At 40.7% G+C, this 26,885-nt stretch overlaps 1 protein-coding gene across 1 annotated transcript in view; it reads right to left on the reverse strand.

The window, feature by feature from the left end:
• Positions 1-26,885, reverse strand: part of ITGA2 (integrin subunit alpha 2) — a 107,017-nt gene that overhangs the window by 56,046 nt on the left and 24,086 nt on the right. Inside the window, exons 2-3 of the mRNA XM_032626117.1 lie at positions 25,668-25,788; positions 743-852 (exon numbers count right to left, since the gene is read on the reverse strand). Of these exons, the coding sequence (XP_032482008.1) occupies positions 743-852; positions 25,668-25,788 (231 nt within the window). The remainder of the gene's footprint in view (positions 1-742; positions 853-25,667; positions 25,789-26,885) is intronic.

Genomic DNA, 26,885 nt, shown 5'->3' on the forward strand with positions numbered 1-26,885 from the left:
TGTTTCAGAGAAGAGAGCATTCTTCCTCAGACTCATTTTCCCAGGTACCAGAGACATTAATTCCATCCAGTTAACTTTATTCTTGACCAGTAGTCACTCCCTTTTTATTGCCTCCTTCCACCCTTGCTACAAATAGGATCATCTCTTTTTTTATTAGAAAAATTGTCTCTTAATCCTGCTACCTTATCAAACTATTTTCCCAATTCTCCTTCACTACTTAACTTCTGGAAAGAGAGGTCTACTCTTGTGGATAATTAAAACACCAATTGCAAACAATTACAAAGAATTCCAAACTGTGAATTTTTTTTAGTAGAATGAAATCATTTAGACATGACCAGAAATAGTGTTCCTCGGCACGCCCAAAATCAGCCCTAGTACTGATGTTTCTATACTTAATGGTTTGTTTTGAGGAGGGAGAGAAGTATGGATAGTCTCAGATTTCTATAAGTAACCAGCAAAATAATCCTACATGTCGGTGGAAACCGGTCCACAGTCTGGGGATAGATGGCCCAGGAGGCAGCACGTTTCCCATGCATCCATCTTTCTTAATCAGGTCATCAAACTGTGTTGGAAATTTGAATACAGCTGGGCCCCATATGACTACAGACATAAAGGCAACAAAAGTTGTCTATATTCCTTAAACACAAAACTATGATTGGTTTTGTTGTTATTTTTCAGCTGGGTATGTAACAAATGAGATTTTGTTATGTGTAAAATAATCACATTGCTAATTATAACTTACTTTGCAAATTCAGTTTTTCACATGCAGTGGTGGATAGATCAACAGGACATTTATACACATCTCCCATTCGGTTCTCAGGAAAGCCACTCCATGGTGAACCAACCAGTAACCTAGAAATAGGGATTTTATTTTCCATTAGACATAAAGTGTTAGCTATAGTTTCTTAAAGATAAAGCTGACCACAAAACAGTAAAAAAAAAAAAACAAATTTAAATTTTTAATAAGTGAACAGTTTCTATTTGCTCAGCTATAATTTGCCCTCCTTCTTTTCCGCTTAGCTGATCAAGATCCTTGATGAACATCTACAGTACAGCTGTCTTGCCACACACCTGGGAGGGCTCTCTAAAGCAGTTCTGTCCAACAGAAATATAATGCAAGCCATAAATGTGGGCACATATGTAATTTTAAGTTTTCTAGTGGCCACATTAATAAAACAAAAAAGCAACAGGTGAAATTAACTTAAATAATATATTTTATTTAACTCAATATATCCACACTAGCATGCAATCAATATTAAAGTTATTAATTAGCTATTTGATATCCTTTTTTCCACACTAAGTGTTTGAAATTCAGTGTGTATATTTTGAGCACATATCAGTGTAGACAAGTAATATTTCGAGTGTTCAGTACCCATGGGCGGCCAGTGGCTCTTTGGTCAGCATAGCTCTAAAGAATGAAACGATACTAAAAGCTGAAGTGAAAACTAACATTTGTCCAGTGCTTTCTATGCCCTAAGCACTTTTATATGTTATTTAGGCAGCAGATGAGCTATCTAAATGGCTTTATGCTTACTGTCTATAAAAGGGAATCCTCAGCAAAAATAAAGAGCAAGTGTACTGTGGGGCTCTCCTTACGTGTATCATGTTTATAGCCGGAATACAGAACACTGAGGTCAGAGACGGGTGCTAACATCTTCCCTTTGGTTAGTTCACTTCCGACAGAGTTTTTCCAGTAAGAGACTATGCATTTCTCTGTAGAACCACTCACTCGACATTTCTGGCCACAGAAGAATGGACAGAAAGAGTCCATGTAACAGCCTGATCTTTAGAAACTCCTGTATGTTACTCAGCAGCATCCAGTGACTAAGGAAGCATATTTGACTGAACATTTTTTCCTTGTCAAAGTTGGGAAGGATTAGATTATTGATCTATGAAACTTAAATTCTTTCATGTCGGGCTTCCCTGGTGGTGCAGTGGTTGAGTCCGCCTGCCGATGCAGGGAACACGGGTTCGCGCCCCGGTCCGGGAGGATCCCACATGTCGCGGAGCGGCTGGGCCCGTGAGCCACGGCCGCTGAGCCTGCGCGTCCGGAGCCTGTGCTCCACAACGGGAGAGGCCACAGCAGTGAGAGGCCCGCACACCGCCAAAAAAAAAAAAAAAAAAAATTCTTTCATGAGGCTTCTGTCTAAATATTTTAACATTACTGATTAAACAACATGTGCCCAATTAAGTGCTACAGTGGATAAAAAAAGTCTAAGGTACATTTCTACTAACTTAGTAAAACTGTTTAAAATACATAACAAGTAAAATAATAATCATACAGGGCTTCCCTGGTGGCGCAGTGGTTGAGAGTCCACCTGCCGACGCAGGGCACACGGGTTCGTGCCCCGGTCCGGGAAGATCCCACATGCCGCAGAGCGGCTGGGCCCGTGAGCCATGGCCGCTGAGCCTGCGCGTCCGGAGCCTGTGCTCCGCAACAGGAGAGGCCACAGCAGTGAGAAGCCCATGTACCGCAAAACAAAACAAAACAAAACAAAATAATAATCATACAAATGAGTAGAAAGATATGAATAAGTTCCCCTTCCTGAAAAAAAGTAAAATGGTCTAAGGAAGCAAAAATGGACATCAGGGCTTCCCTGGTGGTGCAGTGGTTGAGAGCCCGCCTGCCGATGCAGGGGGCACGGGTTCGTGCCCCGGTCCGGGAAGATCCCACATGCCGCGGAGCGGCTGGGCCCGTGAGCCATGGCCCCTGAGCCTGCGCGTCTGGAGCCTGTGCTCCGCAACGGGAGAGGCCACAACAGCGAGAGGCCCGCGTACCGCAAAAAAAAAAAAAAAAAAAAAAAAAAATGGACATCAAAGGATGAGGCTGGTAGTCAGCATTCTTAACAGAGGGAACACTATGAACAATCATGGAAAGAGGAAAATACAAATTATTTTGAAAGAGAGTTAATGATTCAGTAATAGTCTTCTCCCCTTATTCATCTTATACAATTATTTTCAAAATAATATTTTACACAGCATTCTAGAATACTTTTTTTGAATATTCGTTTTATTTATTTTCTTTAGTTTTTTGGCTGTGTCAGTTCTTAGTTCTGGCACACAAGATCTTTGCTGAGGCATTCAGGATCTTTCGTTACAGCGCGTGGGCTCTTCATTGCGGTGCACAGGCTTCTCTCTAGTTGTGCCGTGTGGGTTTTCTCTCTCTAGTTGTGGTGTGCAGGCTCCAGGGTGCATGGGCTCTGTGGTTTGCAGCACGCAGGCTCTCTTGTTGAGGTACACAAGCTCAGTAGTTGTGGCACAAGTGCTTAGTTGCCTGGCTGCATGTGGGATCTTAGTTCCCCAACCAGGGACTGAACGTGCGTCCCCTGCATTGGAAGGCAGATTCTTTACCACTGGACCACCCGGGAAGTTCCTAGAATACTTTAAAACAGCAAACTTTGATTAAGGTTAGAGTTGAAAGTTTTTGTCTTCTTCTGAGCAGATACTTTACCTAATTTACCTGTTAAAATACTGCTTATAGAAATCATCAACAAAACAAAAAGACAACCTACTGAATGGGAGAAAATATTTACAAATGATAAGACTGATAAGGGGTTAATATACAAAATATATAAACAGCTCATACAACTCAACATCAAAGAAAAAAAAACAATAAAAAAAAAGGGGAGGGAGGAACGTCAAGATGGTGGAGGAGAAAGACGTGGAGATCACCTTCCTTCCATAACTACATCAAAAATATACCTACACGTGGAACAACTCCTACAGAACACCTACTGAATGCTTGCAGAAGACCTCAGACTTCCCAAAAGGCAAGAAACTTCCCACATACCTGGGTAGGGCAAAAGAAAAAACAGAGACAAAAGGATAGGGACGGGACTTGCACCAGTGGGAGGGAGCCGTGAAGGAGGAAAAGTTTCCACACACTAGGAAGCCCCTTCACTGGTGGGGATGGAGGGTGGGCAGGGGGGGAAGCTTCGGAGTCATGGAGGAGAGCGCAGCAACAGGGGTGCAGAGGGCAAAGTGGACAGATTCCCGCACAGAGGATCAGTGCCGACCGGCACTCACCAACCTGAAAGACTTGTCTGCTCAACGGCTGGGTCGGGTGGGGGCTGGGAGCTGAGGCTCGGGCTTCAGAGGTCAGATCCCAGGGACGGGACTGGGGGTGGCTGCATGAACACAGTCTGAAGGGTGCTAGTGCACCACAGCCAGCCAGGAGGGAGTCTGGGGAAAAGTCTGGATTTGCCTAAGAGGCAAGAGACCATTGTTTCAGGGTGTGCGAGGAGAGGGGATTCAGAGCACCGCCTAAATGAACCCCAGAGACAGGCATGAGCCACGGCTATCAGCGTGGACACCAGAGACGGGCATGAAATACTAACGCTGCTGCTGCAGCCACCAAGAAGCCTATGTGCAAGCACGGGTCACTATCCACTCCTCCCGTCCTGGGAGCCTATGCAGCCCGCCATTGCCAGCGTTCCGTGATCCACGGACAACTTCCCTGGCAGAACACACAGCGTTCCTCAGGCTGTTGCAATGTCTCGCCAGCCTCTGCCACCGCAGGCTCACCCTGCATTCCAGTTATAACTACCATACCCCTCCCTTCCCCTGGCCTGAGTGAGCCAGAGCCCCGGAATCATTGCTCCTTTAACACCCTCCTGTCTGGGTGAAGAACAGATGCCAAAGGGCGACCTACCTGCAGAGGCAGGGGGAAATCCAAAACTGAACCCCAGGAGCTGTGCGAACAAAGAAGAGAAAGGGAAATCTCTCCATGCAGCATCAGGGGCAGCGGATTAAATCTCCACAATCAACTTTATGTACCCTGCATCTGTGGAATACCTGAATAGACAACGAATCATCCCAAAACTGAGGCGGTGGACTTTGGGAGCAACTGTAGACTTGGAGTTTGCTTTCTGTGTCTAATTTGTATCTACTTTTATGTTTATCTTAGTTTAGTATTTACAGCTTATTATCATTGGTAGATTTGTTTATTGATTTGTTTGCTCTCTTCTTTTTTGTATGTATATGTATATATTTTTTTCTTTTTCTTTTTGTTATTGTGTATGTGTACACTTCCTTGTGTGATTTTGTCTGTATAGGTTTGCTTTTACCATCTGTCCTAGGGTTCTTTCTGTCCATTTCTTTTTAGTATAGTTTTTAGTGCTTGTTATCATTGGTGGATTTGTTTGTGGGATTGGTTGCTCTTTTTTCTTTTTAATTTATTTAAATAACTTTTTTATTTTAATAACTTTATTTTTATTTTTTCTTTCTTTCTTTTTTATTTCTTTTCTCCCTTTTCTTCTGAGCCGTGTGGCTGACAGGGTCTTAGTGTTCCACCCAGGTGTCAGGCCTGAGCCTCTGAGGGGGGAGAGCCAAGTTCAGGATCCACCAGAGACTTCCTGGCCCCTCATAATGTCAATTGGTGAGAATTCTCCCAGAGATCTCCACCTCAATGCTAAGACCCAGCTCCACTCAACAATCAGTAAGCTCCAGTGCTGGATATCCCATGCCAAACAACTATCAAGACAGGAACACAACACCACCCATTAGCAGAGAGGCTGCCTAAAATCATAATAAGGTCACAGACACCCCAAAACACACCACTGGACGTGGTCCTGCCCACCAGAAAGACAAGATCCAGACTCACCCATCAGAACACAAGCACCAGTCCCCTCTACCAGGAAGCCTACACAGCCCACTTAACCAAACTTACCCACTGGGGGCAGACACCAAAAACAATGGGAACTATGAACTTGTAGCCTGTTAAAAGGAAACCCCAAACACAGTAAGTTAAGCAAATTAAGAAGACAGAGAAATACACAGCAGATGAAGGAGCAAGGTAAAAACCCACCAAACAAATGAAGAAAAAATATGCAGTCTACCTGAAAAAGAATTCAGAGTAATGATAGTAAAGATGATGCAAAATCTTGGAAATAGAATGGAGAAAATACAAGAAACATTTTAACAGGGACCTAGAAGATCTAAAGAGCAAACAAACAATGATGAACAACACAATAAATGAAATTAAAAATTCTCTAGAAGGAATCAATAGCAGAATAACTGAGGCAGAAGAATGGATAAGTGACCTGGATGATAAAATAGTGGAAATAACTACTGCAGAGCAGAATAAAGAAAAAGAATGAAAAGAATTTAGGGCAGTCTCGGAGACCACTGGGACAACATTAAATGCACCAACATTCCAGTTATAGGGGTCCCAGAAGATGAAGTGAAAAAGAAAAGGACTGAGAAAATATTGTGAAGAGATTATAGTTGAAAACTTCCCTAATATGGGAAAGGAAATAGTCAATCAAGTCCAGGAAGTACAGAGTCCCATACAGGATAAATCCAAGGAGAAACATGCCAAGACACATAGTAATCAAACTATCAAAAATTAAATACAAAGAGAAAATATTAAAAGCAGCAAGGGAAAACCAACAAATAGCATACAAGGGAATCCCCATAATGTTAACAGCTGATCTTTCAGGAGAAACTCTACAAGCCAGAAGGGAGTGGTAGGACATATTTAAAGTGATGAAAGGGAAAAACGTACAACCAAGATTACTCTACCCAGCAAGGATCTCGTTCAGATTTCATGGAGAAATTAAAACTTTTACAAACAAGCAAAAGCTAAGAGAATTCAGCACCACCAAAGCAGCTTTACAACAAATGCTAAAGGAACTTCTCTAGGCAAGAAACACAAGAGAAGGAAAAGACCTACAACAACAAACCAAAAACAATTAAGAAAACGGTAATAGGAACATACATATGGTTAATTACCTTAAGGCAAACAGATTAAATGCTTCAACCAAAAGACACAGACTGGCTGAATGGATACAAAAAACAAGACCCATATATATGCTGTGTACAAGAGACCCACCTCAGACGTAGGGACACATAGAGACTTAAAGTGGGGGGATGGAAAAAGATATTCCATGCAAATGGAAATCAAAAGAAAGCTGGAGTAGCAATTCTCATATCAGACAAAATAGACTTTAAAACAAAGACTATTACAAGAGACAAGGACACTAAATAATGATCAAGGGATCAATCCAAGAAGAAGATATAACAATTGTAAATGTTTATGCACCCAACATAGGAGCACCTCAATACATAAGGCAAATGCTAACAGCCATAAAAGGGGAAATCAACAGTAACACATTCATAGTAGGGGACTTTAACACCCCACTTTCACCCATGGACAGATCATCCAAAATGAAAATAAATAAGGAAACACAAGGCTTAAATGATACATTAAAAAAGATGGACTTAACTGATATTTATAGGACATTCCATCCAAAAAAAAAAACAGAATACATATTTTTCTCAAGTGCTCAAGGAACATTCTCCAGGACAGATCATATATTGGGTCACAAATCAAGCCTTGGTAAATTTAAGAAAATTGAAATCGTATCAAGTATCTTTTCTGACCACAACGCTATGAGCCAAGATATCAATTACAGGAAAAGAACTGTAAAAAATACAAACACATGGAGGCTAAACCATACACTACTAAATAACCAAGAGGTCACTGAGGAAATCAAAATATATCTAGAAACAAATGACAATGAAAACACAACAACCAACACCTATGGGGTGCAGCAAAAGCAGTTCTAAGAGGGAAGTATATAGCAATACAATCCTACCTCAAAAAACAAGAAAAATCTCAAATAAATAACCTAAACTTACACCTAAAGCAATTAGAGAAAGAAGAACCAAAAAAACCTCAAAGTTAGCCCAAGGAAAGAAGTCACAAAGATCAGATCAGAAATAAATGAAAATGAAATGAAGGAAACGATAGCAAAGGTCAATAAAACTAAAAGTTGGTTCTCTGAGAAGATAAAGAAGACTGATAAACCATTAGCCAGGCTCATCAAGACAAAAAGGGAAAAGACTCAAATCAACAGAATTAGAAATGAATAAGGAGAAGTAACAACTGACACTGCAGGAATACAAAGGATCATGAGAGATTACTACAAGCTACTATATGCCAATAAAACGGATAACCTGGAAGAAATGGACAAATTCTTAGAAAAGCACAATCTTCTGAGACTGAAGCAGGAAGAAATAGAAAATATAAACAGACCAATCACAAGCACTGAAATTGAAACTATGATTAAAAATCTTCCAACAAACAAAAGCCCAGGACCAGATAGCTTCACAGGCCAATTTTATCAAACATTTAGAGAAGAGCTAATACCTATCCTTCTCAAACTCTTCCAAAATAGAGCAGAGCGAGGAACACTCTCAAACTCATTCAATGAGGTCACCATTACCCTGATACGAAAACCAGACAAAGATGTCACAAAAGAACGACAACTACAGGCCCATAGCACTGATGAACATAGGTGCAAAAATCCTCAACAAAATGCTAGCAAACAGAATCCAACAGCACACTAAAAGGATCATACACCATGATCAAGTGGGGTTTATCCCAGGAATGCAAGGATTCTTCAATATATGCAAATCAATCAATGTGATAAACCATATTAACAAAATTGAAGGAGAAAAAGCATATGATCATCTCAATAGATGCAGAAAAAGCTTTTGACAAAATTAAACACCCATTTATGATAAAAACCCACCAGAAAGTAGGCATAGGGGGAACTTACCTCAACATAATAAAGGCCACATATGACAAAGCCACAGCCAACATCATTCTCAATGGTGAAAAACTGAAACCATTTCCTCTAAGATCAGGAACAAGACAAGGTTGCCCACTCTCACCACTATTATTCAACACAGTTTGGAAGTCCTAGCCACGGTAATCAGGGAAGAAAAAGAAATTAAAGGAATCCAAATCGGAAAAGAAGAAGTAAAACTGTCACTCTTAGCAGATGACATGATACTATTCACAGAGAATCCTAAAGATGTTACCAGAAAACTACTAGAGCTATCAATGAATTTGATAAGGATACAAAATTAATGCACAGAAATCTCTTGCATTTCTACACACTAATGATGAAAAATCTGAAAGAGAAATTAAGGGAACACTCCCATTTACCACTGCAACAAAAAGAATAAAATACCTAGGAATAAACCTATCTAGGTAGACCTGTATGCAGAAAACTGTAAGACACTGATGAAAGAAACTAAAGACGATACAGACAGATGGAGAGATATACCAGGTTCTTGGACTGGAAGAATCAACATTGTGAAAATGACTATACTATAGGATTCAGTACAATCCCTATCAAATTACCAATGGCATTTTTCACAGAACAGAACAAAAAATTACACAATTTGCATGGGAACACAAAAGATCCCAAATAGCCAAAGCAATCTTGAGAAAGAAAAATGGAGCTCGAGGAATCAGGCTCCCAGACTTCAGACTATACTACAAAGCTACAGTAATCAAGACAGTATGGTACTGGCACAAAAAGAGAAATATAGATCAATGGAACAGGATAGAAAGCCCAGAGATAAACCCACCCACATATGGTCACCTTATCTTTGACAAAGGAGGCAAGGATATACAATGGAGAAAAGAAAGCTTCTTCAATAAGTGGTGCTGGGAAAACAGGATAGCTACATGTAAAAGAATGAAATTAGAACACTCCCTAACACCATACACAAAAATAAACTCAAAATGGATTAGAGACCTAAATGTAAGACACTATAAAACTCTTAGAGGAAAATATAGGCAGAACACTGTATGACTTAAATCACAGCAAGATCTTTTTTGACCCACCTCCTGGAGAAATGGAAATAAAAACAAAAATATACAAATGGGATCTAATGAAATTTAAAAGCTTTTGCACAGCAAAGGAAACCATAAAGGAGATGAAAAGACAACCCTCAGAATGGTAGAAAATATTTGCAAATGAAGCAACTGACAAAGGATTAATCTCCAAAATATACAAGCAGCTCATGCAGTTCAACATCAAAGAACAAACAACCCAATCCAAAAATGGGCAGAAGAGCTAAATAGACATTTCTCCAAAGAAGATATACAGATTGTCAACAAACACATGAAATGATGCTCAACATCACTAATCATTAGAGAAATGTAAATCAAAACTACAATGAGGTATCACCTCACAGTGGTCAGAATGGCCATCATCAAAAAAAAATCTACAAACGATAAATGCTGGAGAGGGTGTGAAGAAAAGGGAACCCTCCTACGCTGTTGGTGGGAATGTAAATTGATACAGCCACTATGGAGAACAGTATGGAGGTTCCTTAAAAAACTACAAATAGAACTACCATACGACCCAGCAATCCCACTACTGGGCATATATCCTGAGAAAACCATAATTCTAAAAGAGTCATGTACCACATTGTTCACTGCAGCACCATTTACAATAGCCAGGTCATGGAAACAATCTAAGTTTCCACTGACAGATGAATGGATAAAGAAGGTGTGGCACATATATACAATGGAATATTATTCAGCTATAAAAAGAAACGAAATTGAGTTATTTGTAGTGAGGTGGATGGACCTAGAGTCTGTCATACAGAGTGAAGTAAGTCAGAAAGAGAAAAACAACTACCATAAGCTAACACATATGTATGGAATCTAAAAATAAATAAATAAATAAATAATGGTTCTGAAGAACCTAGGGGCAGGACAGGAATAAAGACGCAGACATAGAGAATGGACTTGAGGACACGGGGAGGGGGAAGGGTAAGCTGGGATGAAGTGAGAGAGTGGCGTGGACATATATACACTACCAAACGTAAAACAGATAGCTAGTGGGAAGCAGCCACATAGCACAGGGAGATCAGCTCGGTGCTTTGTGACTACCTAGAGGGGTGGGATAGTGAAGGTGGGAGGTAGACGCAAGAGGGAGGGGATATGGGGATATATGTATATGTATAGCTGATTCACTTTGTTATACAGCAGCACCTAACACACCATTGTAAAGCAATTATACTCCAAAAAAGACGTTTAAAAAAAAAAAAAGGGCAGAAGACCTGAATAAACGCTTTTCCAAAAACATACAGATGGCCAATAGGCACATGGAAAGATCCTTAACATCATCAATCATCAGAGAAATGCAAATTAAAACCACAATGAAATAGCACTTCACACCTGTCAGAATAGCTATCATCAAAAACACCACAAATAACAAATGTTGGTGAGGATGTGGAGAAAAGACAGCCCTCGTACACTCTTGGTGGGAATGTAAATTGGTGCAGCCACTATGGAAAACAGTATGGAGGTTTCTCAAAAAATTAAAAATAGAACTACCATATGACCCAGCAATTCTACTTCTGGGTACTTATCTGGGGAAAAAACAAAAACAAGAACAAAATACCCCACTAATTTGAAAAGATATGTGCACCCCAATGTTCAAATCAGCATTTTTTACAATTTCCAAGATATGAAAGCAACCTAAGTGTCCATCAACAGATGAATGGATAAAGAAGATGTGGTATACACACACACACACACACACACACACTATAATACTATTTAGCCATAAAAAATGAAAGAAATTTTGCCATTTGCAACAACATGAATGAACTTGGAGGGTATTATGCTTAGTGAAATAAGTCAGACAGAGAAAGACAAATGCTGTATGATATCACTTCTATGTGGACTCTACAAAGTAAAACACACTTGTGAATACAACAAAAAGGAAACAGACTCACAGATACAGAGAACAAACTAGTGGTTACCAGTGCAGAGAGGGAAGGGAGGAGGGGCAATATAGGGGTAGAGGATTAATAAGAGGCACAAATTACTATGTATAAATAAATAAGCTATTAAGGATATATAGTACAGCACAGGGAATATAGTCAATATTTTATAATAACTATAAATGGAACATAACCTTTAAAAATTGTGAACCACAATCTGTATACCTGAAATACAAATAGAAATAGGATTGAAATAATGGCTATTAGTAAGTCCCAATATTCACTTTAATGGAGGGAGAGGATCATAGAGCAGGATTTGAAGTGCATGTTTGAACATATCTGATGTTCTTCAAATTCATGACAACTCGGAGGAAGTTAGGAAACTTATGAAGACTCTGTATTGTAAAAACTATCTTCCAGCAGCTCGATTTTTCTCCATTTGTACAAATCTCTGGTCTTCATTCCATAGTGGAAATACACAGTATTACCTCTGATCTTTGTGTGCAGGATACATCTTAAAATTTAAGAAAGAAAGAGACTGAAAAAGAATATACATACACACACACACACACACACACACACACACACACACACATATATTTAATCACTTAGCTGTACACCTGAAACTAACATTATAAATTAACTATACATCAATAAAAATTTCTTTAATAAAGAAAGAAAGAGATAATCTGTCCCTTGCTTACTTTTCCAGCCCTGTTTTCTCCTGGTACATTCCTGAAATTCTGTATTTTAGGCATTAGACTCTGATCTGGTGGAGGAGTTGAGTTCTTCTTGCTTCTAAACCTTCACACATGCTGTTCCCTGCCTGGGAAATTCTGCTCATTAGTTATGTCTCCCATTAGACAACCACTTCTTCCAGGAAGTCACCTGGTTCTTCCACATTTGAGCAAGGTGGATTTCCTGAAGACTTTCATAGCCTCTGAGCCTTCCCTGTCCCAGTTTTCATCACGTTACCCTGGAAGTCCTTGACTCCTGACTAAATTCTCCCTAGAGAGGAAAAGTTCATGGGGACTAGGAATTGAGACTATAGCACTGAGTGACTAGGTGTTGAACAAATGAATGAAAACACAAGTGGATGATTCTACATTATTTTTTTAAAATTTTTATTGGAGTATAGTTGATTTACAATGTTGTGTTGATTCTACATTATTACCTAAGAGAATTCTCTTACTTGAGGAAAAGTTGAGTAGAAAATTTTTAGTTCTGTTTTTATTGAGGAACATTTCTTTCTGTCCAAATTGAAGAAAAAACAGACAAACAAGAAGAGGTGAAAAAACTCCACCAAGTTGAGAGGAAAGCATTATATGGTCACTGTTCTGTCTGCTGTTCCTGATTCAGTCTCCACATATCCATGATGCGTCTAACTTGTGTCTTTATTTTTTAAACAAAAGCTGACTGAGGAGTCTGTAGGGAACAACATGGCACCTGATAGCAAGAAACTATAATAGGAAGTGTGGCTTTGCCCCTTTACGTGCTGGGAATTGATATTAATTACAGCAAATCTTACAACAGCTGGTACTGAGAGTCTCTCTGAACATTATTAACTTCCTGTGCAAAACGAGTCTGAGATTATGTTATCTCCATTTTCCATATAGAATCGCTGAGACACAGAGAGATAAGCAACTTACTCATATTCACCTAGGTCGTGAGAGCCAAGCATAACTGATTCTGACGCCCAAGCTCTTGACCCTTAGGCTATTTATTCTCTTTCTGATTGGTGGCAAGAAGGCCTGGCAAAGGGCCCAGGTTGGGAAAACTGTCTGAACAGATGGGTTGGGCTCCAGAATCATCAAGGAGTAGGAACAGGACCCTGAGGGTCAGGCCACACCTACTGAGACGGGGGGGGGGGGGGGGGGGGGGGGGGGGGGGGGGGGGGGGGGCGTACTGTTTACAGACAGGGAAGAGCAGCGTATGTTCAGATGGTCCCAAATGTGGCCATTTGCGTGGCTTCTACTGTGCACCTTTCCCACCCACCCTCAGCATATTCCAGAGAAACACACTGAGAAACAAAAGTTTAGTGTTTCTGACCTAAAATTTAACCGTTTTGTTCCTCAGAGCCTCCAGCAGTAAAGCTGCACCACTAGCTACCTGTTTTCTCAGTGAGAAAGCTCAAAAGGCCACTTGCTGTTTCCCATCGACATTCCCTGGACACTGTCCCCCCACCCTCTCCTATCCCCTCCCAGAATTCATGATTTGACAACCTCGAGGCTCTGGGAGATGATGACATCTCCACCATGACCGTGAAAGTTACCCCCCCACACACACCCCATTCATCAGACAGGAAGAAGAGAAGGCAAGCATCTGTGCAGCTGTGTGCCCCTTAACAAGGAAGTTATGAAAGGAGCTGAGATTCTCACACAGAACACATCAATCTCTGGCAGCGTTACGCCATATTGAACTCTTAACCCCAAACAATGGAGGACAGTGGTAACCAGACCATTTTGGTGACTGCTGAAGAACAGCAAGGATATCCTCATCATGCATGATTCATTCTTTAAATACTGTGAACCACATTAGGAAGTCACAGGTCATACTAGTGACTACAGAGAATGTTTGTAAAACCATTGCTCACCTCCTTTATTGGCAGTGTTTCCAGTAGCTTCTCCTCCTCCCTTGCACCTAGTGAAATCCTTGTTCCTGACAACTCACCCTCACAAGGAAAGGCTATGACATCACCCATGGTTACTCCGAGGGAACTGTGACATTCTCAAATTAATCAGACAGAAAGATGAGGGAGGCAGATATATTTATCTATAAAATTTTATGTAATCAGCTGTAGCAGGAAGAAACATGCCAGGAGAGAATGTTACAAAGGTGTGGAATAGGATACGTTGGTAGGTAAACCCTGCTGAAATGTGGCAAAGCCTCTTTGAAGTTATGGATTTAATTTAATCACAACCAGACAAGGAGCTGCGTGAACAGTTGTGTGTGTTGATTCTCAAAACAAAACAAAATCCCAAGATATAAACTCCTCTTTTCCTACAGTGAAACTGGGAATTCTTCCAAGACTACTTAAAATAACACTTACTGTTCAATTATCTTGTGGGAAAATAGTGATTATATAGAGTTCCAAAACATAGCCAATCTGCCCACCTCCAGTGGAATTCAAAATACTTTGTTTAGTTAGTAAACAGTATTTACGGTGGCTGTTATAAATATCTTCCTTTGGTCTGTGATTTCCTAAACTCTCCAAGCGTTCCTTCGATACTAGAGACTTTTCCAGAGATTATGGACAGAGGTGCACTTAAAAATATTGACTAGGGCAAAGCATGTTTTATTTGATTCAATAAATGTTTTTTAAGATCTTAGGGGGCTGACACGTTGCACAGCTCTAGCAGGTACCATTCCCACGTGCATGGTGTGCCCTGGCCTTGTGCAGTATACAATCTGTGACGCTGTACCTGGTGGCTAGGCCAACTGTGTGCCAGACTCAATTCTAGGCACTGGGGAGATATTAGAGAGTAAGTCAGTCAAAAATTTATGGCCTCACAGAGGGAGGAAAAGTGGGAAAAGACAGACAATAAGTGTAATAAGTAAGTAAAACATATGGTGATAGTGATCAGTGCTATGTGGGAAAAGTGAGGAGGATAAAGCTAGGAGCGTGAGGTGGAGGGTGTTATAATCTTTATTAGGAGGGCCAGGGAAGGCCTCCCTGAGGTGACATTTAAGTAAAGAGTAGATGGAGGGAAAGGAGTAAAACCGTAAGAACCAGGAATAGTCCTGGCTATGGGAACAGCAAGTGCAAAAGCCCTGTGGCTGGACCAGAATGCACAAGGGAGAAATTGCAAGAGATGAGGTCATGCTGCTAATGGGCCCGGATCTTGCAGAGCCTTGTATGAAATCATAAGGACTCAGTTTTCCCTCTGAGTGAACTACGAGAAAGAAAGTCATTGGAGTGTTTTGAGCACAGTAGTGGTATGATCTGACATATTTGAGAAGGATTCTGAAGGTTTCTCTGTTGAGAATGATTGCATGGGGGTAAAGGCAGAACAGGTGAAGTGCTTAGAAGGCACCTGGGATGATACAGGCAAGAGGTGATGCCAGGCTCCTACGGGGCTGGCAGAAGGGAAGGTGGTGACAAGTGTCCTTATTTCAGATATATTTTGAAGGTAGGGCCAGCAGGATTTCTTGAGAGGTTAGTGTCTGAATAATAATAAAAAAAAAACCCCAAAGGATGACCCCAAGGTTTTCAGCTAGAACTAAAAGCAACCGAGTGGCCATCATCAGATAAGGGGGATACAGTCAGTAGAGCAAGATTTTGAGGCAAGGGAAACTCAGAAGGTCAGGAGGAGGTGTTTTCAGTTGGAGATGTCTATCAGCCATCCATGGTGGTATTTTGTTTGGCATTAGAAGCTTACTATATATAATATCCACATTAAGATGAGAAATTTCAAAGCCTACAGCTTATAAATATAAATACTATTCCTTATATTTAGTTCCAGGCCATTGACAACACAAGGAGTCCGCTGAGTTCCATATGGCTACCTGCTTGGAACATAAAAGGAGCTGGTGATGGGAAGAGTTCACCCGTAAGACTTCACATCTCTAGGAAGGGAGAAGACGGGTAAGAGAGTTCATTTTCAGCTCTTGGCTGGGAAACACTGCAATTATAAATTTAATAGCTAAACTCTTTGGCATATGTTGAAAGGCAGTTTTAGTCTCCTGGCCTCATCATGTTGCCTCAGACTTCTGTGGCTGCCAGATCACTTCCTCAAACAGTGGGATGGCTACACTCTCAAGGTTTTTCAGTTCCCCAGTGCGAAGTCCACCGACTTCATTACTGCTAGAACATCTTAAGCCTACTGTTCTGTCTCACAAAAATCCTGGAAAGTAGCTTTTGCCCTGGAAGCAATTGAATCCATAAAAACTGATTCTGTTACGTTGACTCATCCAACATGCAGTTTTCCTGAAGTAAACTCAAAAGCCAAAATAGTCCATTTAAAGTCTTGTGATGGTATAAATTCCACATTCTTGTGCCCCGGCGGGGAGGAAAGGAATGCTTTTAAGGTCACACATTTTTATAAATCAAAGCCCATGAGATAGTACCTTTTAAATAGGTGCTTTGGCAGACGGCTATCAATGCTAAGAACTGGAAAAGCAACCATATTTGTAAACTACTTTACATTTTATAAAGCACATTTTATCCTTTATTTTATTATAAGGATCTTCTTTGATCCTTATAAATACTCTGTGAGATCAAATATTATGACTACTCCTGCTTTCATATAAAGAAACTGACTCTGTCTGATGGGCAGCAAAGTCTAGATCTGCCCTTTCACTGCAAACCTCCAATTCTTTCTGCCGTATTAAGCTGACTTAGAACTCTTCCAGGAGAGCTACTCACTGCTGTCCTGTCACCTGGGCCCTGAGCAAATTAACAAATAGGTTCCACCTGTGCCACTTAGCATTTACCAGATCCTTCTTCAGACGGAGTTGGTGGATGGAAAAGTTTCAGACAAGTAGCCACCAGGACGGTGTGTGTGTGTGAGTCCCAGCACCATCGTGAATGAACTCATTCTAAAAACAGACATTCAGGCATTAACACAGAGGAAAGCTTAAAATGATAAGACTAGCTGGTGAGGCACAGAGGATTTTCACAGATCACTGAAGGTCTCCAGATACTCCAGAGCAGATCTATTCCACATGCAAGTCACAAAAGATGGGCATGTACGTGTGTCCCTATGTTTATGGGCACACATACAAATTTGTGTCCAGAGCAGGGAACATTTCAAGTGCCCTTTCTACTATAATGCAAACCATTTAAAAAAATTAGCCATAAAGATAACTTAACTTAGTGGAAAAAAATTAACAACTATGATGTGACAAAGGTAGGCGAATCAACACTAGAGTGGTCCATGGGGGTCTTAAAGGTACTTGGTTCCCTACCTACCCTGCCCCTACTGCCAGCCAAGGGAAAGTCACTGCTGATAGGAAACACGCCACTTTCTATACCTATATTAATAGTGTTGGTTTAAGTACATGACAGTAGCATAATAATTAGTTATAAAAATGTTAACAGTAAGTTTTTTAAAGTTAAAACTGCACGGATATATTACAGTCAGACTTCTAATGCCTTTGCAGAATCAAAAATATGACTAAGTTAGAAGTTGGTGAAAATAACTAAAATGTAATGGAAGAACAGAAAGGAATACATATGTCATGGATTTAAAATAAAAGCAAACCTCGTGAATAAGCAACATAAGTATGTTAAATGGCACTACCAGGAAAACCTGTCAAGAGAATTTTACCTTTGGAAAGAGACATAAAGGAGGATATTGGCTAACATTTAAAGGCTACATAATGAAAGACGAAGACATGATTATTTTGGAAAAGGGATCAGAATAGCATCCTTGGCCAAGAAGAAGAAGAAATGGACCAAAGCTAAAGTGACAGATGAGAAATGGCCGAGGATGAGGCAGTGGGGGGGAGGTGGGGAGGAACTAGTTATTTAAAATCCTGATTTTCCTCCTGTATATTTTCACAAGGAGCTAATGAGAGTACCTCATATGTGCACAGTAGTTTAGTTTTTGAAGTGTTTTATTCTCTCACAAGGTGCTAAAAACTTCTGGTTTGGTCAGGATGGCATTTTCTTTGTGCTCTAGAGAGGTTGTGTGACTTTCCCAAAGTCACCCAGCTAGTGGTGGGGAAGCTGAGGGTAAAACCCTTCTGCTCTGGCTCTTGACTTATATGACAAATCCCTGTCTATGAGAGAATGAAAAGACAGATGGGAACTGTCATCCCAGGCAACCCTTTTCTGTAACAATTTTGCATTCAAAATGCTAAATGAAGTTTATCTTACTTTATAAAGTTTACATGAAAATTATATTTAAATATTATTTATAAATGCCAATTACATTCTGCCACTTTCTTCCTTGGTTGCTTATAAAAATATGTCCACGTGGAACACCTTACCTCTGTTTGCATTAATCTACCCTATGCTTATTACTTCTTAGCTCTGTAAACTTAGGCAAACTAATAAAGCTTTCTAAGTCTCACTCCTCTCCTCTCATTTGTAAAATGGGTAATTATTTGACAAAGCTCTTAAAGAGTCATCATGAGTACTAGGTGTTTGGCAAAGAATTTACCAGTATTGGTATTACCAATGTACTATACGACATAATCTTTGATGTCTGTTGCAGAATTGAATGTTACTTCTTTATTATTTATCTAAAATTCTCTACAAGAGATATTTTGTACAATCTCTTATATTTGTAACACACATAATGCTTTACTACAATTTTTCTTAATTAAAAATTAAAAATGGGAACTTCCCTCGTGGCTCAGTGGTTAAGAATCCACCTGCCAATGCAGGGGACATGGGTTCGAGCCCTGGTCCAGGAAGATCCCACATGTCGTGGAGCAACTAAGCCCGTGTGCCACAACTACTGAGCCTGCGCTCTAGAGCCCGCAAGCCACAACTACTGAGACCACGAGCCACAACCACTGAGCTCGCTCCGCAACAAGAGAAGCCACCACAATGAGAAGCCCATGCACCTCAACAAATAGTAGCCCCTGCTCGATGCATCTTGAGGAAGCCCATGTGCAGCAATGAAGACCCAATGCAGCCAAAATAAATTAAATAAATAAATACATTTATAAAAAGTAAAAGCTATACTATATATAGATGGAAGTTTTTTTTTTTTTGGCTATGGCACTTTTTCATTATATTTCTCCTCTTAAAGAACAAGCATGCACTAGTCCTCACTAGAACAAGAAAATACATTTCTACAACTGGAAATACCCTCAATTCCCAGACAGTCCTTGTCACACAAGTGATTGCAGTGTCCTAAGGTTTTTGAGTCATATAATGAGCTCAAACGGTTCTTGGGACAGGCCCTCAGATGAGACAAACAGAAAGAGTGCATATCACCACAAGATTCCAGGAAATGACTTTAAACATATCACAATCCTTTGTGTAACTGTTTGTGATAAGGATTGCATCACCTACATTCGGACATCCTGTGTATAAAGTGAGGGCTCCAAAGTGGAATGACCTTTTGTGGGTCTCACTCAGGGGAGAAGAGACCACAGCTTTCCATACAGGTAGAGTGCTCTGGTGCTCTATTTGTGAGGTAATCTTGCTTTTAAAGTCATCCAGCTCATGGGAGACCATGGGAAAGTTTCAAGAATTTGCAAAGCCGTATTACTACTGTTTTTAGAATAAAAGTCCACAGTGTAATAAAAGTATAATAAATAAAACTAGCAAAGGAGTCAAGATTATTTTGTTAAAATTTTGTAGATCCCAGTGCAAAATATGCCTATAAATTCTTAGAAAAATGGGACGTATGGAACAGCTAAAGTTGTACTTTAAAAATAGTGGAGTGTGATTTAAGAAAACTCAGGCTAGAGCTCTAAGCTAGTTGTCAGAAGGCAGGAAAGGGCTGAAAGATAGAGTCGGGGCTCAACAAGACAGATTGTAAAGAAAGTCCAAGCGATCAGAGGAAAACACTGCCAAGACAGCAGCTTCACAACAGGCAGTAGGGACTAAAAAAAATAAAGGGATGTGTGTGTGAGTGTGTCCTACATATATAAAGTCTAAGGGAAGAACACTCACAGTTTATTAAAGAAATTCATAGTAAAATCACTTTCTGTGCCTGAAGTTAACTTGATTAGTATCAGAAGAAAAGTTAATGTTTAAACAGTCTTTCCCACATCTGCTACTCCCATAATGTCTGTGCAATTGTCATAAATTAGGAGTGGGGAAGGGCACGGTGCCAATTGTCAAAGCAAACAGGCGACTCTGGATTCCAAATTTCGGATTATGTTCCTTGTGCCGCTGGATTGTGAACGCTGCTGGACCTACCCACGGCCACCCCAGCACTGGAGCGGGAAAGCCCACTCACCTGGATCGTCTCATCCCCGCCCTCTAAACAAGGCACCTTGGCAGGGCCAGCTAGTGAGAGAGGTCAGGATGGAACCCTGTCCCTTTCGTGTCCCAGGCCTTGGTTTCTGTCTACTGGCTTCATTCTAAGTCAGCGTTCCCTTCTCCAGGTGACAGAGGGTCCTCACAAGCATTCATGCTCCCTTTTGCAGCAGAAGGCTCCAGACAGATCCTAGCTCAACTAGAACTCTTTCCAATGAATAACTGGGCTGTTGCTGGCTTATCAAATATGGGCTATAATTTATACCTGTCAACTAAAAAAATTATTCACACCCTAAAAGTTGAGAGTTATGTTTTATCCGGTGGGAAATTTTAGGACTTCAAGTCCTGGAGGCCGCATCTCAAGTAACCCTGAGAGAACTGCTCCCAGGAGGCGAAGGGGGAGCCAGGATATATAAGAGTTTTGCAACAAAGGGCAGGTAGTCTGAACGTGAAAAGATGACTGTTCATTAAAGAAAACCAGATATGTCAAGTTAAAGAATTTAGCTTCTTTAGAAAGCTAAATTTTCAGAAAATTTAGCTTCATTTTCAGAAAATGAGCTTTTAATAGGAAGTTAACATAGCAAGTGACACTAAAGGCGCACACGTGCTGTTGACTATGGGGTTGGCACTTATGCCTCTGGAGCTATTCACGACCGCCTGCTCTGCACATCCATCTTCCTCACTGACTCGACTCCCCGTGCCTTAAAGTCAAGGTCTCTGTTTTGTACTTCCTGCACCTCCACATAGCATCCAGCCTGGGTGCGTTAGAAAATCATGTCCATGACTTGGGTGTTACAAGGCCAGATCAGTGAGGGACCCAGGCTGGCATGCCAGGCCAAGTTCTGTTCTCTTTCCTTTCTGCTTCACACCTTCACAGGCTGTAGCCCTCAGGTAAGATGCTCCCTTCTCTTCTTCCTGGGGGTGGGGTACGCACATACCAGCTGGTGGTTTAACGGAGCTCTTGAGGGAAGGAAGGCCTCAGTCAGCCTCATACTACATCTAACCAGAAAGCTCTATACTGGAGCTAAAAGCACCAGCCCAGCCAACAGTAGAGTGCTACCTTCTTGGCCACTAACCAGTCGTCTTGTGTTTATGTATCTTTCCAGAATGTCCATGAGAAGGTCAAGGCTGGATTTAGAAATGTCTGGTGTCCCCGGTCTTGACATAACACTAATCAGCACCAGAATCTCACCATAAACTGTTAACATATGTGTCTTTTAGCAACACTTTGTATCTTAGAGGGAGTCCTGGAAAGAGAAAGGAGATATGGCTCACTTTGCCAGGACTCTGCCTGCTAGGTTCCTGTCAACTCATCCCCTTTGGTCTTAACTTCACAACCTGCAGTGTGGCCAGTGCTTGAGTTGCTACAATCCTTGACAGACTTATCAGCCCCTAACGGCATCTATTGCCAATGGTGCCTCTTTCTCTGTCCCAGAAAAACTGTTACTTAAAAAGAATAACCTCAAGTGTAATGCCAGGTTGTCCTCAGCAAGGCCACACTTATGAAGTGGACCATGAGAGTGCGTCTGAAGGTCTTGTCCAGCGCCTACGTAAGTCTTGTCTGCTAGAGATCACTTTGTAGACCACCTCGGGTGAATCAGTGGGGACTAGGGCTTTCATTCAGTAATTCAACAAGTAGTTAGTGACCCCTCTACTCGATGCCAGGTGGCACTCTGGGTTCTGAGCATGTACCAGCGCACAAAGCAATGTCCCTACCCTCGGAGACAGAGCAGAAGATGCATAATGAGCACACAAACATATAAAGATAATTTCAGAGAGTACTAACCGCTATTTAGGAAAAGAACCAACATGAAAGGCTAGAGAGTGACTGGGAGGTGTTGTGAAGTGCTAATTCAGACAGGCTGGCTCCGAAAGGTCTCTCTGAGCAAGAGGCATTTGAGCAAAACTGAGAAATAAGAGACAAAATCTTGGGAAGACTGTCCCTTCCAGGAAAAAAGCGTGTGCACCGAAGCTCTGAAGTAGGCATGAGTTCACAATATTCTCCCACCTGTTCATCTCCACTCTTAAGACCCACCTCGTGATTCACCTCCTCCAAGATGTCTTCTGTGACACACTACCCGTATGATAATTTCATTTTGCTTCCCCATGATACAGACAGGCATGCTTCAAAATGTGGATACGTGTTTCTTTGAATTCCATTTTTTACAGCACCAGACATAAGTTCACACAGGAAAAAGGGTATGAAAGACGGAATACTGCCTGCCATGTCAGTAAACAAAGGATGCCACAGTCATCAGCATTGCAGCCACAGCTGATGCTGAGCTGGTGAGCCCTGAGGGCACAGGAAGGAAAGAATACCTGCCATCTGGCAGCCAACAGACTGCAACCACTCCCTTCCGGGAGCCCTGAGGAAACTCAGGGTATGAAAACACAGGATACTGGCCCCAGATAGCTGAGGTGCACATCAAAGGAATGATTTCAGTGAGTTCAGATTCTTGCATCTTCCCGTACATAGAAAAGCGCTAAATTCTTTAACTTGACATTATCTGGCTTTCTTTAATTAACAGTAAACTTTTTTATTAATTAATTTTTTTACATCTTTATTGGAGTATAATTGCTTTACAATGGTGTGTTAGTTTCTGCTATACAACAAAGTGAATCAGTTATACACATACGTATGTTCCCATATCTCTTCCCTCTTGCGTTTCCCTCCCTCCCATCCTCCCTATCCCACCGCTCTAGGTGGTCACAGAGCACCGAGCTGATCTCCCTGTGCCATGCGGCTGCTTCCCACTAGCTATCTATTTTATGTTTGGGAGCATATATATGTCCATGCCACTCTCTCGCTTTGTCACAGCTTACCCTTCCCCCTCCCCATATCCTCAAGTCCATTCTCTAGTAGGTCTGTGTCTTCTTTATTCCCGTCCTACCCCTAGGTTCTTCATGACATTTTTTTTCCCCTTAGATTCCATATATATGTGTTAGCATACAGTATTTGTCTTTCTCTTTCTGACTTACTTCCCTCTGTATGACAGACTCTAGGTCCATCCACCTCACTACAATTAACTCAATTTCGTTTCTTTCTATGCCTGAGTAATATTCCATTGTATATATGTGCCACATCTTCTTTATCCATTCATCCGATGATGGACACTTAGGTTGCTTCCATCTCCTGGCTACTGTAAATAGAGCAGCAATGAACATTGTGGTACATGACCCTTTTTGAATTATGGTTTTCTCAGGGTATATGCACAGTAGTGGGATTGCTGGGTCGTATGGTAGTTCCATTTGTAGCTTTTTAAGGAACCTCCATACTGTTCTCCATAGTGGCTGTACCAATTCACATTCCCACCAGCAGTGCAAGAGTGTTCCCTTTTCTCCACACCCTCTCCAGCATTTACTGTTTGTAGACTTTTTGATGATGGCCATTCTGACTGGTGTAAGATGATATCTCATTGTAGTTTTGATTTGCATTTCTCTAATGATTAATGATGTTGAGCATTCTTTCATGTGTTTGCTGGCAACCTGTATATCTTCTTTGGAGAAATGTCTATTTAGATCTTCTGCCCATTTTTGGATTGGGTTGTTTGTTTTTTTGTTATTGAGCTGCATGAGCTGCTTGTAAATTTTGGAGATTAATCCTTTGTCAGTTGCTTCATTTGCAAATATTTTCTCCCATTCTGAGGGTTGTCTTTTGGTCTTGTTTATGGTTTCCTTTGCTGTGCAAAAGCTTTTAAGTTTCATTAGGTCCCATTTGTTTATTTTTCTTTTTATTTCCATTTCTCTAGGAGGAGGGTCAAAAAGTATCTTGCTGTGATTTATATCCTAGAGTGTTCTGCCTATGTTTTCCTCTAAGAGTTTGATAGTTTCTGGCCTTACATTTAGGTCTTTAATCCATTTTGTGCTTATTTTTGTGTATGGTTTCAGTGATCTAATCTCATACTTTTACATGTACCTGTCCAGTTTTCCCAGCATCACTTATTGAAGAGGCTGTCCTTTCTCCACTCTACATTCCTGCCTCCTTTAACAAAGATAAGGTGACCATATGTGCATGGGTTTATCTCTGGGCTTTCTATCCTGTTCCATTGATCTATCTTTCTGTTTTTGTGCCAGTACCATACTGTCTTGATTACTGTAGCTTTGTAGTATAGTCGGAAGTCAGGGAGCCTGATTCCTCCAGCTCCGTTTTTCATTCTCAAGATTGTTTTGGCTATTCGGGGCCTTTTGTGTTTCCATACAAACTGTGAAATTTTTTGTTCTAGTTCTGTGAAAAATGCCAGTGGTAGTTTGATAGGGATTGCATTGAATCTGTAGATTGCTTTGGGTAGTAGAGTCATTTTCACAATGTTGATTCTTCCAATCCAATAACATGGTATATCTCTCCATCTGTTTGTATCATCTTTCATTTCTTTCATCAGTGTCTTATAATTTTCTGCATACAGGTCTTTTGTCTCCTTAGGTAGGTTTATTCCTATATATTTTATTCTTTTCCTTCTTTTGACATTCAGACTACCTGCCCTTTGTTGCAAAACTCTTATATATCCTGGCTCCCCCCTCGCCTCCTGGGAGCAGTTCTCTCAGGGTTACTTGAGATGCGGCCTCCAGGGCTTGAAGTCCTAAAATTTCCCACCGGATAAAACGTAACTCTCATCTTTTAGGGTGTGAATAATTTTTTTCGTTGACAGGTATAAATTATAGCCCTTATTTGATAAGCCAACAACAGCCCATTTATTCTTTGGAAAGAGTTCTAGTTGAGCTAGGATCTGTCTGGAGCCTTCTGCTGCCAAAGGGAACATGAATGCTTGTGAGGACCCTTTGTCACCTAGAGTAGGGAACGCTTAGAATGAAGCCAGTAGACAAAGCTTTGCTCAAGGAGAAAATTTAGGGAACAGATCTACCACCTAGAAATGGTCCATCGGTGGCACTAGCCAGCTGAGCATTTACAAAGCCTAGTGGATACCAGTTTACAGAGTAAGAAAGGAAGACAAATCTATTTATGTATCTACCTATCTAACATCAAATGGTCAAAACCTGGTATTATGAATTTACTATGGAATATTTATAGAAAAGTTTCTATCTAGGTTTAAAAAAAGTACCTTTATGCCATCCCATCAATTATTAATCGGAGAGTTACCGACTCCCAAAGAAAAATCCTTCATTTAAGGATATTTGAGGACTACCCGTTAATAACATATACATGCACCAATTTGAACAAGCAGCTGTAGTCAAATCTTAAATTTATTTAGTGTTTTTACTGAAGTCATAAAGAAGAGACTATTCTTACCAGTTGCCTTCTGGATTTATGAACTGCTGCACTGCATAGCCAAACTGTTCACTTGAAGGACCAGAAAATATCTTTGCTTCCATGAGACCAACATTGTACGCCACACAGCAATTTAAAATGCCTGTGAAGGAAAAATAAAAACGTAGTCCATATTTACAGTTTGTGAATAAAAGTCTGTAATATAATTATCAAAGGCCACTTTAAAAAAAAGTGTTTGAAGTAATAATTATTCTCTTTATCAGTGTTTACCAAAAATAGTGGCTACTGATTTTTAAGTACTAATTTGGGGCCCTGACACCATGCTAAGTACTCTACTTCCATGATTCATTATTTCATTCATCTTCATAGCAATCCTAAAATATGATTTTTTTTTTGGCCACACAGCACGGCTTGCAGGATCTCAGTTCCCCAACCAGGGATCAAACCTGTGTCCGCTGCAACAGAAGCATGGAGTCCTAAGCACTGGACAGCCAGGGAATTCCCTGATTGCTAATATTATATTTGTTTTGCAGAAATTTCTGAGGTTCCTGGAGATAAGTGTGTCTCACAGGTAGAAAGTGATAAGGGAAGGGCAGGATTTGAACACAGGGCTGTCTGACTGAAGAGCTTGAACTCTTAAACAACATATTACCTCTAGGGATTAAGTAACTTCAGTTCTATCTGTCCTTCCTAATGCAAGACTCTAAACCACCCAAGGGCAGGGTTGGAAGGTTATCTTCTATTTCTTCTGAACCTCCCTGAAGATCTTGACACGAACTCTATATGAAATGTCTGTTGAAAGAGCATTGCTGAATACATCAAAGGAGGTAAAAAAAAAAAAAAACACAGCTGCTTGAAAATTGTATCATTTTTTTCAGAAAGGATCATTTCTGAGAATGAAATGTAAGGGAAAGGGGTCATATCTTTTAGTCCAGCAGGAACTGCAAAAGTGGTTTTGCTTTTTGATGCTTTCTGAGTGTTCGAGAAATGATATTCATTTTCAAAGACAACAAAGGCCTTGATAGGATAAAGCCTGGATAGACCTTTTTAAAAAACCTTGTTTGTGATGGAAAGGGAAAGAGGGGAAAGAGTAAGGTTGATGAAGTCTCCCCTTCTGACACTGATAGCATTAATGCTGGTCATCCTATGTTCTAGAGAAAGAAGATTGTGTGGATATTAACATTCTCTATGGAGATGGGAACAGGCTTCAAGCTGTTTGAGATCAGTAGTTACCTTAGC

Source organism: Phocoena sinus, chromosome 3 (assembly GCF_008692025.1).
Source record: "Phocoena sinus isolate mPhoSin1 chromosome 3, mPhoSin1.pri, whole genome shotgun sequence".
Classification (NCBI taxonomy): Eukaryota; Metazoa; Chordata; class Mammalia; order Artiodactyla; family Phocoenidae; genus Phocoena; species Phocoena sinus.